Source organism: Pyxicephalus adspersus, chromosome 7 (assembly GCF_032062135.1).
Source record: "Pyxicephalus adspersus chromosome 7, UCB_Pads_2.0, whole genome shotgun sequence".
Lineage (NCBI taxonomy): Eukaryota > Metazoa > Chordata > Amphibia > Anura > Pyxicephalidae > Pyxicephalus > Pyxicephalus adspersus.
The window spans coordinates 39,306,628-39,326,305 of NC_092864.1; the positions used below are offsets into that span (position 1 = coordinate 39,306,628).

Sequence of the window (19,678 nt, forward strand, 5' to 3'; positions counted from 1 at the left end):
ATTGACTTTGTAAAGCACTGCGTAATATGTTGGCGCTATATAAATACTGTGTAATAATAATCGTAATATTAATAAAAACTGCACAGTCTACTATAGATGATTAAACTTTGTTGTTAAAACTCACATCACTAGCAATATCCCTTGATGCTCTGGCGGCCTTGATTGGAATAGCGTCTGCTCTTAAATCATAGCCCTTCTTCTTTGCATCTTCCCAGCCCTGCTGGTACAGTTTCTGTAAAGAAAATAGGTGTTTACTGTTAGCTTTTCAAATGGAATGATATTGTATCAGCCACATATCTAGGAAGGATCATTTCCCTAAATCACTGCAAACAAGACATTAATTCCACATTTGATGTTCTCCATATCCAGGATATAATCTAAAAATCGTGGCAAAAATTTGGAACCTGAAGCTACACTTTCTTAGATCTATCAAGATATTCTTTACAACACCACACTGGAAAGTGGGTTTGTTTGTAGATGCTTGACTAACATGGTATTACGCCAGTCCATATCAACTTTAATCCATAATAAAGTTTTGTTAAGCCTTCATATAAAATAAGGCATAATTTCCTTTTTATGCAGAAAAAAAGCTAGGGTAAGCACAGCCTATTTAAATATAAGAAAGGTCCAAAAATATCCATAAATCACACTAAAATGACAAGTTATCCATTCTAGAGCTATTCTGAACAAGGTAGGGTAAGTTCCATTTTAGGTGCCTACAAAAGACTTTTTAGGTATGCTGACAGATCAGCTAGCACTTTTCCCTACTCGCAGAGTCTTTAAAGTGATATGGGGAGATATGCATGCATTGCATAAATTTACTGTAAATGTTTTAACTTTAGCAAAATGAAAAGGAATATTAGGAGAAATGGACAGCAGAGAACAAAAGTAAAAGTAGTTATAACTACGTCCTCTGAGTTTATAATGATTGCACCCCATTAAAAAACATTTAACATCCCACAATTTACAGTATACCCTGGAGTAAGAGATCTTACAATTGTGCAATTAGAATAGCGTACTTACATTACTTATGTTGACAGCATTGATCTTGGACTGCACCATCTGTGGAGTGTCAGAGGGTAGATGGAACTTGGTCTTCTCCTTGTTCCAAGCATCTTGGTAAAGGCTCTAGTTGTTGAATAAAAACAAGAAGGTTGTGAATTTGAGTGTTTTGCTTGAATAAATAAAAAAACCAAACAACATTTTTGACTGATAAAGGCTCTTACACTGCTAAGCTGCAGGGCATTATTCTTTGCCAAAACCACATCCGGAGAGTCAACAATGCTGGTAAATTTGATAGTGTCGGGATGCTGGCGATATTGACGTTCACTTATGATTTCCTGAGCTTTCTTTACTTTGTTCACTTCCAATGAATCATTAGGAATCCAGCCACAACCACGGATCCAATCCAGGTCAGATTTATATAGCCACTGAAAATAAAAATAATTATAATGTTTAATAGTAAAGCTATAATATACTCAAAAGCCTATCTGACTTTGAAATATATTCCAAAATATCTGTTTCTTAAACTGAATTTCAATTGTTGACCATCCTATAATCATTGTGGTAATAATGTCACATTTGAAGTTTAAGCTAAAGATTGGGTAAATATTAATGTTTAGGCAGTTGTGTATTCATGATATTCATGATATTTTGAATGCAACTTGTGTATATACCTAAATAAATAGTATTGGTCTTACAAAATCCTCTATGGAGCCTAAGACTGGGGAGGCTCCATTTAGAGCCTGTTAGGTGAAGCGCATGAATTTAAGCTGCAGCAGAACATGAAGAAAGGATGATAGTGCAGGGAGGTGAACTTATCAGTTTAGTGCTGCTCCTTCAGTGATCACAGACTAGCCAAAATGCCCAAAATGTTAGCTGTTTAATATAATATCAATTTTTAATAATGAATAAAAAAAGGAAAGGCCAGGGTGTTTATTTAGGAAAGTCCTAGAACTTGGTCTTTCTACCTTAGCTGTAAGGGAGGCCGTAAATATTTAGATTTATATCTACAGAGTTGTTAATTAAAAGGCCCTGCCATGGGACAAGGTCTCTGTTCGAGCCAACATTGTACAAAATACTGACGTATATTTGTGTATAGTGTATTTTAGTACTGAAACTGATAACAAGAAGCAAAACTCACATCACTGCGCAAGTCATAGGCCTTTCTGGCTTGGATGACATCATTCTGGTCGGGCAGACATGTCCATTGGTGCAGGTAGTGGCGGTAGTCAATATCACTGACAAGTTTCTGGCAGTTCTTGGCCAACAGCACAGACAGCATTTCCACAGGGGTTTGATAATGGGTCTTCTGTTTCTCAAAGTCCTTTTTGTACTCCCGGTCACTCTGGATCTTGGCAACATGCATGGCCCACACAGATTTGGGATCATCCATGAGACTTCTGAACCCAACATGGTGGCCTTGCTGCTTACGGTATCCGGTTTTGTATTTATACTAAACAAGAGAATTATAGAAGGAAATAATCATCGTTAATTTATTTTTTTTTATTAATATTTACTTTTCCTTTTATTATACAATCAATATGCCAATGTGCTCTAGTTACAGAGCAGTTAAAACCTTTCCTTGCCTGTCAGCCTATTATGCGGCTCAACAACAAGTATATGTGGGATCAGAACTCAGAATAGAGATTCCGAGTTCCTACCCAAGGTCGCAATGGCTCTAATATCAGTGGGAAAAACACTAATACTTGGAACCCCTACTTAATTCAATGCAGGTAATGGAAATCCGTTTAAAAGCTATTCTCAGTATAAGAAGAAAAAGATAAAAATCAGTAATTACATTCAGTAAAATCAGTATACTTGACCTGGAAAGAATTGTTTTTTATCAGTAAGTGGAACTACTCTGCTAAGGTAATGAAACAGTTAAGTATGCAGTAGTAAAGGTAGGTAAGAAAATGTTTAAAAATGGCCCCAAATTTTCTTCAAAATAATTTTGGGGAACCTAAGAAAAGATATTGTATTTTTACATAATAGTGGATTTTTTTTTGTACACGATCTCCTTTTGGGTGGAGGAAGTTTGCACATCCCTCATTTTAATTCAAGTGTCTAATATCTACATTCTATACTTACATCGCTGGCAATATCTCTAGAGGCTTTGGCACTCTTGATGGAAATGGCATCTACCCTTAAGTCGTATCCTTTCTTCTTGGTCTCCTCCCATCCTTGGGTATATAATTTCTGGTGGTACAAAAGGAATGCATGAGTTCATCTGGATTATTTATTATCTAAACAATGGACAAACACTAACTAAAATATAATACTTACATTACTGACGTTGACAGAGTTAGCCTTTGCCAGAATAATGTCTGGTGTGTCTGGCATTACATGGATGGTTCTTTTGTCAGTTTCCCAGGCTCCAGTGTACAGACGCTGGAAGAACAAAGCAACACACACAGTCAAGTATATGTGGTTAATAAGACATACAAAAAAAAAGCAAAAATTAGGAACTCTATGTGTCATTTTTATCCAGATATCTTGAATAGCACTTTCTTTGGTCAGCAGAACATTGAGAAGACTCTCTGATACTGTTAAGTTACAGGGGCAATGGTAACTCTTAAGAATAGAACCAAGATTTCCCCTGCCCACTGGAAATGTAGGCTATTCCTAATTTTCCCCCCAATCTTCCCCACTTACTGTCCTGATAGTGACCAGACTACCAAAAAGAGTTTACAGAGGTGCTAACTCCCTTCCCACAATTTCCAAAACAAATTGAAATGCTTTTGCTTGAAGTTGTAAAAATAAAAAGATAATGATGGTGTCTTTTCACAAATCAAAATGTTTTAACAATTTTATTTTAATAATTGTATTTATTAATTTGCTTGATGGTAAACTTACCCTATTCATGATTTCAGCATTGTTCTTGGCCAGTACAATGTCCATTGAGTCAGTGACAGATGTGAACTTGATGGTATCTGGTTTCTGACGGTAGAGATTGTCGCTCAAAATCTCTCCAGCTTTCTTTGCCTTCTCCACTTCCAATGAACCAACAGGCACCCAACCAATACCTTTCAGCCATTCCAGATCAGATTTGTATACTGCCTACAAAATTTAAAAAAAAAAAAACACAAAAACTTATTAAGTGCTAAAAAGTCTGCAGATTTTAAATTCAGTTTGTAAAAATTTGATCACCTACATCACTCTGGAGCTCATAAGCTTTCTTGGCCTGAATGACATCATTCTGGTCTGGCAGACATGTCCATTGGTGCAAGTAGTGTCGGTAGTCAATGTCACTGACAAGTTTCTGGCAATTTTTGGCCAACAGAACAGACAACATTTCCACAGGGGTTTGATAATGAGTCTTCTGTTTCTCAAAGTCTTTCTTGTACTCCCGGTCACTCTGGATCTTGCCCACATGCATGGACCATACCAACTTAGGATCATCCTGAATGCTGCGATATCCAACATGGTGCCCTTGCTGCTGTCTGTAGCCTGCTTTGTATTTGTACTGTATAATAAAAAAAAATATAAAAACACAGCTCAGAAAATGGTTTGATTTTTTTTTAAAAATCGATTTTTGTAACTGAAATGCAATTTTCTGTAAACTTACATCACTGGCTATGTCTCTTGAAGCCTTTGCTGCCTTAATGGGGATGGCATCAACACGTAAGTCATAACCCTTCTTTTTGCTTTCCTCCAAGGCAAGTCTATATAGTTTCTGTAATAAGAGGGAAACACAAATAGTTTAACAACTCAAGAATAAATGCAACCAACAAAAACAAAACTAAGAGGGAGCTAACTATGGGGACATTTGAAACTGGACAACAAAATACCATCTTGGTTATTAATGAGCATACAATTATCCAGTCCCCTTCTATTTATTGATTTTTTCTTAGATTACATGTTTTATAGAATGATTTTATCTTCAGCTAAGTTAAGTTCTTTATATAGATATTCTTTATTTTGCCCAGTATTTTTTTAATGCTACTACTTTTTCTAATGGGAAAACATAATATGTCACACATTTTACACTTACACTGTGGTGCAAGCAGTTGTAGATATGGTTACCTCTCACCTCTTGGGTTTAAATTCATTTTAACTATTGAGTAATTTTACTACCTTACATATATCACCCTTTAGACTTATTTCACAAATAGTTAACACAAGGTTAGGTTAGTTCTAATTATTTCAAATTGGAGTTACAAATATTATACTTTTTCTGATGGGTTGGCTTTATGATTTTTTACTCTTTAGTTACATAATCTTTAGTCTGTAGTTACATAGTTGCATAGTTACAATCTATTAGGTTCAACCAAAAGGAAAAAAACAAATACCAATAATATAAAAATGCAAAAACCCTAATTGTAAACCTGAGGATGGTCCAATTTGCTCCAAGGGATTTTTTTTCCTAATTCTCCAAGGCAGTTGGATATTTCCTGTATCATCAGTCCCTGATGTCAATACTATATATATATATATATATATATATATATATATATATATATAAATATATAGTTCATACATTGTAATGCCTGGCTATATTCTGTGCATTTAAAAAAGTATCAACCTTTTTTCTAAAATAAATATTAAGCTTACTAGTGATCTACTAAAACTGTTTTCCTGTTTATTATCCTTACTAACCACCAGTTTACAATTACATTGTTTGAATAAAAAACAAAAATAATGGAAGGCAGGACTTACAGTAGTGGGTTCAGTACGTTGTTTTTAAAGCCCTAATAACAACGTGACCTACCTCACTGTAGTTGATACGATTTGCTTTGGCCAGCTCAATTTCAGGAGTGTCTGGCATCACGTGGATCGTTTGCTTATCCTTGTTCCATGCCTCAGTGTACAGGCGCTACAAAAAAAAACAACAATACCAGAGTTATTACCATAGCAGTAATATCTAATATATAGCAAACAGACTTTTTAACTGGTTTAATATTGTAAAAAATAAAATAAACCACACCATACCACACAACCACCTGCCATTATATGATTTTACCATCAAGTAAAATGTGCCTTTTCTTTTTTTTTTAGCTCATATCTTTATTTCTAAAGCTTCAATAAAAAAAAAAACCCTATCAACTGTAGCATGGAAATGAGTTGCCAAGGCAGTGTTTCTCAACCAAGGTTCGTTTAGAGGTTGCTGGAGGTTTCTTGAACAATGAGCAATTTTTGCCTCTCAGGTCAGTTTAACTGACAGTAATAATCTTTTTAGCTATCTGTAAAGGCGACATTCTTCCCATTGGCCACTAATGTAGGAAGCATTCTTCCCACTGTCCACCATAATATTGTACTGTGAGCTGTGGATATCGTAATTATAGCATGGGTTCCTTGAAGACATAAAAATTATTTCAAGGGTTCTTCTATGTTAAAAAGTTAGAAAAACACGGTGCCAAGGCAAGAGTTACATCTATTTCATGGGATAACTTTCCAGAAGGACACTGTTTTACTTCCTGTATATAGAAATAATGATAGCTGTATTGCTGATTACTGAAGCAGAGACCCAATACCCAAAACATTTCATTAGGTACCTTATTCATGATATCAGCGTTGGCTTTTGCCAGCATCAGATCCATGGAATCAGTCACACTGGTGAATTTGATGGTGTCTGGTGCTTGGCGGTATTTCTTTTCTCTAAGAATGTCCCCTGCTCTCTTGGTCTTTTCCACATCTAATGAGCCAATGGGGACCCAGCCAATGCCTTTCAGCCATTGTAAATCTGATTTGTATTGGTTCTGGTGGTAGAAAATGTGGCATTAAATCAAAAACTTTCAATACATGCAAAAATGCTGTACAAGACCTGTTATATAAATCAGTGCAATATAATATTATTGAACAAAAGAACATTTTTAGGCTGTGTTCTTTAGATTGAAAAAATATGAAATAAAAAAAAAATGAAAAATATGTACAAGAGTACATACAAACTAGAGTAAAGGCAAACTTCACATCAAAATATTCTTACTGTATAAAAACAAACTGAACACGTCTGTAAGTATTTTCACCCAAGATTTACACATTTTTCTAAATAGGTAAATAGCTATGATAAAACAGTAATGTGACTGCCAGGGAAAAAAATGTTTTTGTGGTTAGACTTTTAGTTCCATCCACAGCCTTTTAGGGAGGGTTACCTTTCTATTCCTGTTCAGCAGACAGTGTTTAACAGACAGGAAACAAAATAAATACTCCAACAAAAACAAATAAAGAGGAAAAAATGTTTTTGTTTACAAGGGGTGCTTAAATCTTAAGATTGTCTTCTTCTTGTACATCTAATTTGTCTGGTGAAACCAATGTCAGCTTGACAGGAAGTAAGGGCAAATCTTTCTAATAGAGCTCTGAATATTAGTGTCGCATCTAGAGTTCTAAGGCAGGAAAGATGTTTGGCTTGACTTAGCATGGGGTCAGAATTTTCCCTTAACAGAGAAATGAAAAACAAAAAACAAAAATAGAAATGGACTTTACCTATACTTCACACTATAGAAACCTAAATTTGGCATTAGATATATTTTAATAAAAAGTAAACTTCAAAATTGTGTAAAAAGTCACTTTACAGTTCAACACAACTTATTGGCTTAAAAAGGTATATTTTAGATTTAAGATCTAAACCTTATGTAAAACTTCAACAAATCAAATTTAAGGTGGTCTCCAAATTAAATTGAAAAAAATTGCAGTTTAACCTTAGCCACCTTGTTCCAGTCTGACCATAGTTGGACAAAACTAAACCAGATTTCAGTAAAATTACTTTAGTGGGTCAAACTTGTTCTTACATGCAGGAGATATGAATTTATACTCACATCACTCTGAAGGTCATATACTTTCCTGGCCTGGATAACATCATTCTGCTCTGGCAGACATGTCCATTGGTGCAGATAGTGGCGGTAGTCAATGTCACTGACAAGTTTCTGGCAATTTTTGGCCAACAGAACAGACAACATTTCCACAGGGGTTTGATAATGGATCTTCTGTTTCTCAAAGTCTTTCTTGTACTCCCCGTCACTCTGGATCTTGCCTACGTGCATGGACCATACCAACTTGGGATCGTCCTGAATACTGCGGAATCCAACATGGTGTCCCAGCTGTTTGCGATAGCCTGTCTTGTATTTATACTGCAAAGGAGAAATACCAAAGTAAGAACCTGTTTAGTGGTAGGAACATACATTGATCACTAAACTAAACTTTAAACAGCTGTGCGCCACTCTAATATATTTTCATTGTTTGAACTTGTAATCCTTCTACTCCAATTTTGAAAGAGTGTATTTGGGCTATAGATGCTAGCTAAACTCAGAACGTAATCAAAATGAGTCTTACATCACTGGCAATATCGCGAGAAGCTTTTGCAGCTTTGATAGGAATGGCATCAACTCTGAGGTCATATCCCTTCTTCTTTGACTCTTCCAAAGCTTGTTTGTATTTGCTCTGAATAGGAAAGAAAAAAAGTATTAGGTTTCAGTAATGATTTATCAAACATGTTAGCTGAAAATATTCAATGGCATTTTTTGTTCCAGGAATGATGACCACAGATGGAATATACAGATCTGTGTACATTGACAAGTATTCTTTTCCTTTAGTAATTAGCAAACCTATATATCTAAAGAGTTTTTTTTTTATAGAAGACTAGAAGCATGTTCTCAATGGATAAAAGAGACATTCTATTACAATTCCCTCCCTGAATGATCTCACACATCATGATGCTATATATAGAACGAATGAGAACATAAACTCGGTATTTCTCTAGTTTATATCTTGTTTCAGTTTTCTATTACTGCATCTGTAACAAACATTCAGTGTACAGTTAAAAGTATGTACACTAAACAGGATACTGATTTGGTAATATATTATTCTTTTTTTACACAAGAAAAATCATATCCAATCAAGGAAACACATGACTGTTGTCATCTCTAATCTTGTGGCTCTTGGCTGGGACCTACTGTATATGAGCTTTCCATTAAACCCTGGCCTGGTTTTGTACCAAAACTTAAGTACAATATATGATTGGCATGCACAACTAGGTTAGCAAATAGTATACTTTATACACAAAATTATGGAATTTTAAAAGTTATTAAAAAAGTTAAATAAAATGTATTTTTAATTACAATTTAATTTTAATTTGCTTACCTCACTGTAGTTTAACCTGTTCTGTCTTGCCAGTTCAATTTCTGGTGTGTCCGGCATGATATGAATGGTGGTCTTGTCTTTATCCCAGGCTTGAGTGTACAGGCGCTGTAAATAAATAAATAAATAAATAAATAAATCTATTCCTTTAACTCAAAATTACATAAAATTTTAAGACTTCAATCAATTTTTATTTTGAAAACCGTAGAAACTGTTTAAAATCTCTCTCTACTGTGCCACCATTGAGAAGAATTTCTGTCACTTTCTGTTGTGCAGAAGGGAGAAAATTTCCAGCAGGGGCACAGATAACTATAGAAATATGTTTTAATAGAGAAGAGAGGGCTTAAAACTCTCCTTAGATTATCATTGCTCACTTATTATTCTGGCGATAGTTGTCACACATACAGGAATTAAAGGTAAGTCTCTTTAACATGGACAGAAATAAAACACAAAAGTACTATCTCTCCCTTACTTTTTACAAAACTAAAAATTAAAGTTTCAGCTTAGTGCATTGCCTATAGAATGTTATTTTTGCAATGCATATACTGAGAATATATTTTTAACACAACTGTTTTATAAAATGTATACTTTGTATATATTTTCTACAACATCTCTAATCATTTGGCATTTATCTATACCGACCCCATAGGTATGTGTTTAAAAATAGTAGTACCATGCAGGGAGGCAATGAGCAGGGGGCGGTGAGGCATTTCCTCAAGGTCCTAAATGAAGATTTTTTGCCATTTGGACATTGATCAGCGTTGGATATATAGTCAGTGACACAGGGTGGACAATTTTCACCATTGTCACAAGTTAACAAGATACAATGGTAGCCTTTCATTGTACACATTCTTCAGACCACAGTAATCTCTACTACTATTAAAAAAAAAACAAGAATGTCCATTACCCCCAAGACCAAAGGCTCCCAAGTCCTCTCTTGGTACCATAGTAATAAAATGTCCTCTTGGGTATGGACCGATAATTTACTCAGTTAAAGGTGCAATGATATGTTGGTCCCCTACTATTATAATTCATGGATACACACAGCAAAAATTATCCTTACCTTGTTCATAATGTCTGCATTGGCGTTTGCCAGGTTCAATTCCAGGGAGTCGGTAACACTGGTGAATTTGAAAGTGTCAGGGTGCTGTCTGTACTTTTTCTCGCTTAGAATATCACCAGCCCTCTTTGTTTTCTCAACTTCCAGAGAACCGATAGGAACCCAGCCAATGCCTTTTAGCCACCCAAGATCTGATTTGTATAGGTTCTGCAGGTAGGAAAACGGAATATAAAATCAAGTACAAGGTCTGATTTTTAGAAAAATTTAATACTAAGAGACAAAAAAAAGAAAAAAATTAAAAAAGCATTAAAATCTCCAATCACTCAATTCTGTTATGCACATATACCCTATACATTAATACTCACATCACTCTGGAGGTCATAGGCATTTCTAGCCTGGATAACATCATTCTGATCTGGTAGACATGTCCATTGGTGCAGATGGTGGCGGTAGTCAATGTCAGTGACAAGTTTCTGGCAATTTTTGGCCAACAGAACAGACAACATTTCCACAGGGGTCTGATAATGGGTCTTCTGTTTTTCAAAGTCTTTCTTGTACTCCCGGTCACTCTGGATCTTGGCCACGTGCATGGACCATACCAACTTAGGATCGTCCTGAATACTGCGGAATCCAACATGGTGTCCCAACTGCTTCCTGTAGGCTGTTTTGTATTTGTACTGTACATAAATGATTAAAAGTTTTAGTAAATTTGTAGAAAAATATTTTCACTTAAAGCAATATGTCTGGTCATCAGGCTGGAGTGGTAAAAGTAGAGACAATGCTTCATTTTATAAACAAACAATCCATAAAGTAAATTTGTGTATGTGTAAATATGACAAAAACGCCAACAACAAACAAAAACACGCCCTAAAACTATAAAAGTGTTATCCACTTGTCATTACTTTAAATGACAATTGTACTTTAACATACTTACATCACTGGCGATATCACGGGATGCCTTGGCAGCCTTTATGGAAATGGCATCAGGACTGAGGTCATAGCCTTTTTTCTTGGACTCTTCCATGGCTAGTTTGTACAATTTCTGTGGAGAGTCAATATTTAATTAGTCATATTGTCCTCTTTTCATTTTGAAATTGTTATGAGATGACAGAGAATTATACATTTTGACAAGAACGTACCTCACTCAAGTTAATTTTATTCTGTTTTGCCAGAAGGACTTCCGGTGTGTCAGGCATAATGTGGATCTGAGTCTTATCTTTGTTCCATGCTTCAGTATATAGGCGCTATAAAATAATTGGTAAAGAATCGCCATCAGCACCACCAATATCTGATATCTTTGTATACAATCTCTGTACAAAAGGCATGTGTTAGTCCACCCAAAAGTACTGTGGAAGGTGGAGGTCCCAAAGGGGTGAAAAAGCATAAATTAAAAAGTAAACACACAAGGAGAAGAATATATAGCAGGGACATTCTGCTAATACAGTACCTAAAAATGCAAGAAGCTGGAGGATGCCATGGCCTCCCATTCTCCACCCCATATTACTTTTACTCTAAAGAATGGAGTGGGAGTTGTGAGAACAACCAAAGGTTGGTGGGGGTATCTAATGTTCCAAAGTGTAGAGGAAGGGAGAAGGATCGATAATAGGGGTGGCCTGTCGATGGAATGAAAATTGTAAAATGACACTGGATAATATGGCCCCCACACTCCACAGATATCTAAAAATGACTTTTGTCACATTTCAATCATTAATTACCACCTACCTTATTCATAATATCTGCATTGGATTTAGCCAGCACCATTTCCATAGAGTCAGGGACACTGGTGAAACGTAATGTGTCTGGGTGTTGGCGATACTTCTTTTCACTCATGATGAGTGATGCCCTCTTGTTCTTCTCATCATCCAAGGAACCAGAGGGTGACCAGCCGATTCCTTTAAGCCATTGCAGGTCAGACTTGTAGATGATCTTTAGGTACACAAGAGGTTTTACATTATTACATAAATGGTAATTACATTGATATTGAAAACACTTAATGCCCTACCCTCCCACATAAAATGTACATTTTTGGAAAAGTAAGAGATGGGAGGTAAAACAAAGAGCAATAGAAATGGTACATAAAATGTCTATGGCTGGCTGCATATCTATTGTTGGTCTTTATAAGAACTATTTTATGAAATGACAATATACCAGATACTTACATCACTCTGTATGTCGTAGATCTTTCTTGCCTGTACCACATCATTCTGGTCAGGAAGACAGGTCCACTTGTGAAGGTAATGTTTATAGTCAATGTCACTGACTAATGTCTGGCATTTCTTGGCCAGCAATATTCCCAGCATATCAACTGGGGTATTGAACTTGGTCCTCCATTTTTCATACTCCTTTTTGTACTCCCTGTCACTCTGGATCTTGGCAACATGCATTGCCCATACAGATTTAGGATCATCTTGTAGGCTGCGGAATCCCACATGGTGGCCCTTCTGCTTTCGGTAAGCTTCTTTGTATTTGTACTGAAATAAATTGCAAAACATTTATTGGATCAAAGACACAAAATATATTTTTATATATATTAATTTTTAAAATGTGCCCAAAAGATTTGTCTATTCAAAGTGGAGTCCCAGAAATTGGGAAAATGCTATATATATATATATATATATATATATATATATATATATAATTTATACTATAATGATAAAAAAATAATAAATAATAAAAAAATACCTTCTAAACTTATAAAATGAGTTCCAAACGTAAAAGTGGAAAAAAAAGCTTTAAATATTTTGATATTTTGAATTATGTAATAATATATACACTACTGAAAAAGAATACAAACTATATTATTTCTGTGTAATCTAGAAATTATTTGCATGTGAGTCTGCACTCATTTCTGGATTCTTAATAAACTATTTTAATTCTATGAGAAGCATTACACACCATGTAGATCAGTTCTAGATACAGATATTGTATGGCTTGACAGACAACTAGAAAGTGGTGAACAATCTCATGCGATCATTCTCATCAAAAAGGCCATCCTAGGACCATATTTATTATCACAAACAATATAAAAAGTAATAAAAAAAAACTTACATCGCTGGCAATATCTCTTGAGGATCTGGCAGCCTTGATAGGAATAGCATCAGCCCGCATGTCATGGCCCTTCTTCTTGATCTCTTCATAGCCAGACTTGTAGATTTTCTGTTAGGTATATTTCATAGGTACAAAGTTTACATAGTATGCACATTGAACATTTTGGTGTTCAAACTATAATACTGTATTTTACATCTTAGTTTTAGTTCTAAAATTCAGACAGTTTAGAAGCAGCATATTGGGTATTGGAATTTTTTTTGTTAGATGCATGCAGTTATGCAAGTGATGTATATTATATAATATATTTGTTATGTTAATGATGATGCACTTGTGTAAATCCTGGTGGACTGTATGTTTTTGGATAGCCATACACATGTCTTAAGCAGTTCAAAAGCTCCTACTTTATATCTTACTCTGTGACTTGTCAGAAAGTGTACAGTATGACTGAGTGATCACTGGGAGACTGATGAATGCATAATTAAAAGCATATTAAGTTAACAGAATATACCCCATGTGTTTTTTACAATAAGATCTTGCTCTAGTCTAGACACAGATACTGGGCTGGAGCTCAAGGGCTGCTTTCTTAATAATAAAATAAGTAATTTTATTCAATGATATATTTACTGTAATGTATTAATGTCTGGAATGTATTCATGGATACTTGTAAAGTTACTGAGCACTTTAAGAGTGAAGTTTTATGTGTAATATTCATCCATCATTGTATTTAGAGTTGTTAACTGGGAAAACAACTCTGAAATGCATTAAGTATGTTGTATTGTTCCTTTATAAAGCAGTTTTTTTCTATTATCCTGGGCTACACAGTGAATTTCATCTCTGGAGTATTGAATTTATTCGCACAACTTTACTGACAGTACAGAGTTTAAAGAAATATTGTGCTGTGAAGCTTAAAAGAACGACAGACTGCTGTCATTCACATTTTTTAACTACCATATATCTGTGCAACGGTGTGCTTATCTCAGGTAACCTTCAGGAACTGTGTTCCAATCACCAGCCAACCAGATTTGCCTACAAAATAACTTTTGTCTTCTATATATCTCTGACTAGTATTAGTTAACTCTTTTTCCATTGCTAGGATGTGACAATATAGTGATTTCATGCATACACTACTACATCTTCACTTACATCACTGATATTGACTAGGTTCACTTTTGCCTGGAGGATTTCAGGAGTGTCTGGCATGATGTGGATTTGTCTCTTATCCTTTTCCCAGGCTTCTTTGTAAAGTTTCTGCAAGAAAATAAAAATATCAAAATGAAAAAATTGTTTTAGAAGCTTAGAATGCGATTTACAAGTACTTTTTTTGTGAGGTCTGAATAATTCTAACACACTATCACTATCAAGTCACTTTACTTGTTTTTGTAATGCTGAGAATGTTTTTTTTTATAGCTTGTCCAATCCACTTCTTGAATGTTTTACAGCTATGAAATAAATGTGCCTCTAACATTAAAATTACAAGTCCAGGTAAATGTGACAAACTTCCACAATTTTCACATATTTCACATAAATATAAAGCATCTGTATATAACAGGATTTAACAAATATGTTCCATTTACAAGTAACTTACTTGATTCATGATCTGAGCATTATTCTTAGCCAAAGCTAACTCCATAGAGTCAGGCAAGCTTGTAAAGCGGAAGGTGTCTGGGTGCTGGCGGTATTTCTTCTCACTAATGATGTCCATGGCTTTTCTGTTCTTTTCAGCTTCCTGGGATCCGAAAGGAATCCATCCTACACCCTTCATAAATTCCTTGTAGTCTGCCTTGTAGACATTCTGAAATAAGGAGGAGAAACTATGTAGAATCTATATTTTGGGTTTTCAGAAAGCAATTATTCATTAAGAAGACATAATGATAGACACATATTTTCACACTTAATACTTACATCACTTTGTATCTCATAGACTTTTCTTGCTTGGACAAAAGCTGTCTGGTCAGGTAAACAAGTCCAGCTGTGCAGGGGCCGTTTCTAGTCAATGTCACTGACCAATGACTGGCATTTTTTGGCCAGTAGGAAGCCAAGCATGTCTACTGGCATGTTGAACTTTGTCTTCCACTTCTCAAAGTCTTTCTTGTACTCTCGGTCACTCTGGATCTTGGCCACATGCATGGACAACACTAGTTTAGGATCATCCTGGAGACTGCGGAACCCAATATGATGGCCTTGCTGCTTGCGGTACGCTGCTTTGTATTTATACTGAGATAGAAAAAAGAAGAATTCATAAAAGTGTTTGCAGATATCAAATAATATCTGTATTTTTTTTTGCAAGAGATGAATCATTGTACATAATTCTGGTTGAATTCACCAAGGGGTCGTGATGAATAGTTATTGATGCTCAAAATCATTGCCTATGATTTTTTTGTTTAAAGGTCAGCCCATAAAAGTCAAAATTCAAAGGTACTTTTTACTCAAACCAAAATATAAATTTGCAAGAAGCTTGAATAAACTCAGGGCAATGAGATTTCGGCAGTTCTCACATTTACCAACTTACCATGCTCATTAAAAGAAGAGTATTGCTGTAGCTTTTAAAATGTTTATTTTACATTAGGGACAAGGCAAGAAAACATGAATGCTTGCTTAATGCCTTAAGCTGCGTACACACTTCCAATTTTTATCGTTCCAATCGAACGACGAACGATCGATTGGGCAAAAAATCGTTCGTAAAAAAGTAACCAACGACGCCGACGAACGAGGAAAGTTGTTGGAAACGAACGACCGGACCCGCGGATCCGATTGGACGACGATCGTTGAACATCGTTCGTGTGTACGGTCGTTCGTTGATCGTCCATGGTCTGAGCATGCGTGATGAACGAATGTCCGTTCACTTTCCTGTCGTGCACATAGTTCCTCTATCGCTTAAACGATCCTATCTATTGTGTGTACAATATCTACGAACGATCGTGTCGTTAGCTCTATGTGCAGGATCGGTGCTATACGATCGTTCATATATATCGTGCAGGAACGTTCATCGTTCGTTTTCCGACGATAATAATTGGAAGTGTGTACGTAGCTTTAGTTTTGACCCTGGTACAGAATCAACAGTGTGAAGATAAAATGCTGGTTAAGTTATTTTACGGAACTCTGTAGGAGACATAAAATGCCATCAAGTCATTGGATGCATACCTCCTTAAAACAAAGGGCTAATTCATATCTCTTGAAGGAATGGATTTTCTAACACTAGCCAAATATCTATATGGCAATGATTGCTTAATGCAGCTGTATCTAGATAATTCCTTCAATGATTTTCTAATTTATGGCAGTAACTCCAATCATGTTCAGTTTGAAAACATTGTGCAATTACTATACCCCTCACCTAGGTTAAACCACCAACATTACGGTGTGCCTGCTTATTCATCAACTACTGATAAACTCATGCATTTAGGTCAACCACCTATATAGTCAAGCTATGCATGTATGAACTATTGCCTGTGAATATCTGTGTGACCCTTATTTTATTAAAAATTACAGTAACAGTACAGTCATACTTACATCACTGGCAATATCTCTAGAAGCTTTGGCGGCCTTAATTGAAATAGCATCTGGTCTTAAATCATAGCCTTTTCTTATGGCCTCTTCCCATCCAGATTTGTATAGTTTCTAGAACAGAAGAAAAGCAATAATTCATTTGTGCCTGTGAAAAGTCTACAGTTGCTAACATCATATCCCAATGGAAGAATTTAACCAAACGATCCACAATTTTGTTCACAAAAAGTAGAATGATTTTTTCAGTGGATCAGGTTATGAATACATTGCTTATTTAAGTATAATGAAATCTGTCCAATCTAGGCAAAACGTTTTGCTTATCGCTACCTAAAACAAATTAGGTAATGTTCTGCCATGCCTGTTCTTTTTGTCAATTGATCCTACATTTCACCTTCTATCATAGGGCATTGAAAATATGTCTGTATACACTACTGAAAACTCTTGGCGAAATCAGAGAAGTATACGAATGTATTATGCTGCTGTTGCTTACAAAGCATTATGGTATGTTCTGGTATGTTTTTTTCAAGCTTTTTTTACAGCCTGCTAATTTTTACAAAAGTCTTGTAAAAAATAGTTTAAATGAGAGGTAATGGGTCTGTTTTTTGTGCGGGCTTTTACAAGAATTTGTTCAGAAGCCCCATGTAGCTTCTAGGGTTGTTTGGCCATACCAACATCTCCATAGACCTGCAAATGCCTATAAAGCTTGTACAGGCTTTTGCAAATTCAAGCTTTTTTTGCCTTAAATCCTGGAAGCCTAGCTATGCAGTCTAGGCTTCAAGGAGTCCATTTTTCAGCAGCAGGTCTGCACATACCCTTTTGCTCTCGTATATTCTAAGAAAGATTATAGTTCAGAGACTAATTCTTTAAAACATGGGGGAAATGGGAAAGCCATGCTACTTCAGGTATTTCCAATAGTGACCAATTAGGTTTCAGCCTTCACATTGTGGAAAGATGGAACAAATAAATCACATTTTCACCAATGTCTGCTTCTCCATAATAATGGACCTACAACCTAAACTAATTGATGATAATTGCTAAAGACAAGATCATTTTAGCATATTGTTTCAATGCAAACCACAATATAAAATAGCTTGAAGGTATGGACAGGCCGTTTTCATGCAGTGCATTCTGACAATATAAAGATTTTAATGTTAACAACTTTACTCACTTCACTGAAATTGATCATGTTCTGTTTGGCCTGAAGGATGTCTGGTGTGTCTGGCATCACATGGATCTTTGTCTTATCCTTCTCCCAGGCATCAACGTACAGGCGCTAAGAAATATAAAACAATATTAATTATATGAACCAAATAAACATGTTAATTTAAACTCTATTCTTAACTTCAATCTAAATCTAGTCTTAAAAAGGGCTATATAGTATTGGACAAAACAAACATAACCTTCATTAGTTTCATGTACTAATGAATTGGGTAATACAATACAGGTAGTGAAAATGTAAGACAACCGTACATACATAACACCTAAATACACAAAAAAGAGGAAAAAACACACATACATACAACCCTAAATTGACTTTAATATGCCCAAAAGAATCCCACACCCTCTACATTAACAAAGTGTTTCTTTTTTGTATTACTAGAGGGGAACAGCGTAAATCATAAAACAATCATTTACCACTGATTAAAAGTTGTAAATGTGGTATGTGGTATACGTGTGGTACATTTATATGCAGTATTTTAAATTTACTAGAACTAAAAACACATAAAAAATCAATAGGGATAAAAACACAAAAAAAATTTAGGTTTTCTTAGATGAAAAGTGCACATTTAACTGTTAGCGAAAATATAGTTAAAATGGCATCTACGTTCACACTGTGTTAATAAATGGCAGTAGTCATAACTCACTTTATTCATGGTGATAGCATTCTGTTTGGCTAAGTCAAGATCCATGGAATCCATCTGTTTGGTAAAGGAGAACTTGCTGGGATGATGGCGGTATTTGGCATCACTTGCAATTTCGGAAGCTTTCTTGCTCTTCTCGACATCAAGAGAACCCAGGGGGGTCCAGCCCATTCCTTTGTACCACTGATTGTAGTCTTGCTTGTATTCATTCTGTGGATTGGATTAGGACATTAGTTAAAACTTTACAAAATACACATATGCAATGCATTGTCTTTTAATAATACAGTACAAAAGCTTGGTGTGTGGGTTTTTTGCCTCAAGCAGCTGGGTAATGTTACAAATATTATATAAAGGCCAACTTTACCCTAAACATTTTCTTTAGTTATGTATAGAGTAGGTAAAGGTTTACAAGCCCTATTAGATTTATCCTAGGTTGTTGTCAGAGATGATATTCAGGCTCAACCCCCTGCAGGGTTAGGGTGTAACTATTATTTTTCAACATTTACAATATTTTTGTGAATCTATGTGGATGTTCAGATGGAACTTTAAAGGTGTTTATCTTTATGACAACTTTTTCTTCTGAATACATGTTCTGCTTTTTTCTCTTTTATTCTCAAAGTGAATATTTTTAAAAAGGCTGCATCCTATACTGGCTATATCATATAAACAACATGAAATATATTTTTCAAATGTTCATTGACAAGAGAACATTCTATTCTTAAAATGAAAGATTCTTCTTCCAAAGTCCAAAGGAACACCAGGTTTTCCAAAGGAACACCAGGCATGGTAACCCACTTCTAAGGAGAGCTATCTAACTCACTTTGGAGAGATACCTGTCCACTTCCTGATGCATCTAAGGACATGGACAGAAAAATAGCTGACTAATGGGCAAAAAAAAATATACTGTTTCCAAATCAAAACTAAATCTTAATATATGCTTTATGTTTATGTTACACGCTATATATATATACGCTTTATACACTTTATAATAAATATTATTATAACAAAGAAAAAGCTTCTCCAGATTCAACAAGTGGCAGTTAGTGGTATTGTACCATCCGCTGCCTCACCCATTTATCCTCCACGGGGCTGCTGTGGGTAGAAGCAACATATAGTGTCTCCCCAGGGGTAGCAG

At 35.4% G+C, this 19,678-nt stretch overlaps 1 protein-coding gene across 1 annotated transcript in view; it reads right to left on the bottom strand.

Moving 5' to 3' along the window:
- Window positions 1–19,678, bottom strand: part of NEB (nebulin) — a gene marked incomplete in the record, with an annotated part of 137,086 nt that overhangs the window by 66,723 nt on the left and 50,685 nt on the right. The window contains 27 exon segments of the mRNA XM_072419086.1: window positions 125–232; window positions 1,024–1,128; window positions 1,227–1,430; window positions 2,144–2,455; window positions 3,091–3,198; window positions 3,286–3,390; window positions 3,856–4,059; window positions 4,154–4,465; window positions 4,568–4,675; window positions 5,711–5,815; window positions 6,495–6,698; window positions 7,755–8,066; window positions 8,269–8,376; window positions 9,076–9,180; window positions 10,136–10,339; window positions 10,498–10,809; window positions 11,067–11,174; window positions 11,272–11,376; window positions 11,855–12,058; window positions 12,292–12,603; window positions 13,181–13,288; window positions 14,324–14,428; window positions 14,766–14,972; window positions 15,083–15,394; window positions 16,688–16,795; window positions 17,850–17,954; window positions 18,547–18,753. Of these exon segments, the coding sequence (XP_072275187.1) occupies window positions 125–232; window positions 1,024–1,128; window positions 1,227–1,430; window positions 2,144–2,455; window positions 3,091–3,198; window positions 3,286–3,390; window positions 3,856–4,059; window positions 4,154–4,465; window positions 4,568–4,675; window positions 5,711–5,815; window positions 6,495–6,698; window positions 7,755–8,066; window positions 8,269–8,376; window positions 9,076–9,180; window positions 10,136–10,339; window positions 10,498–10,809; window positions 11,067–11,174; window positions 11,272–11,376; window positions 11,855–12,058; window positions 12,292–12,603; window positions 13,181–13,288; window positions 14,324–14,428; window positions 14,766–14,972; window positions 15,083–15,394; window positions 16,688–16,795; window positions 17,850–17,954; window positions 18,547–18,753 (4,797 nt within the window).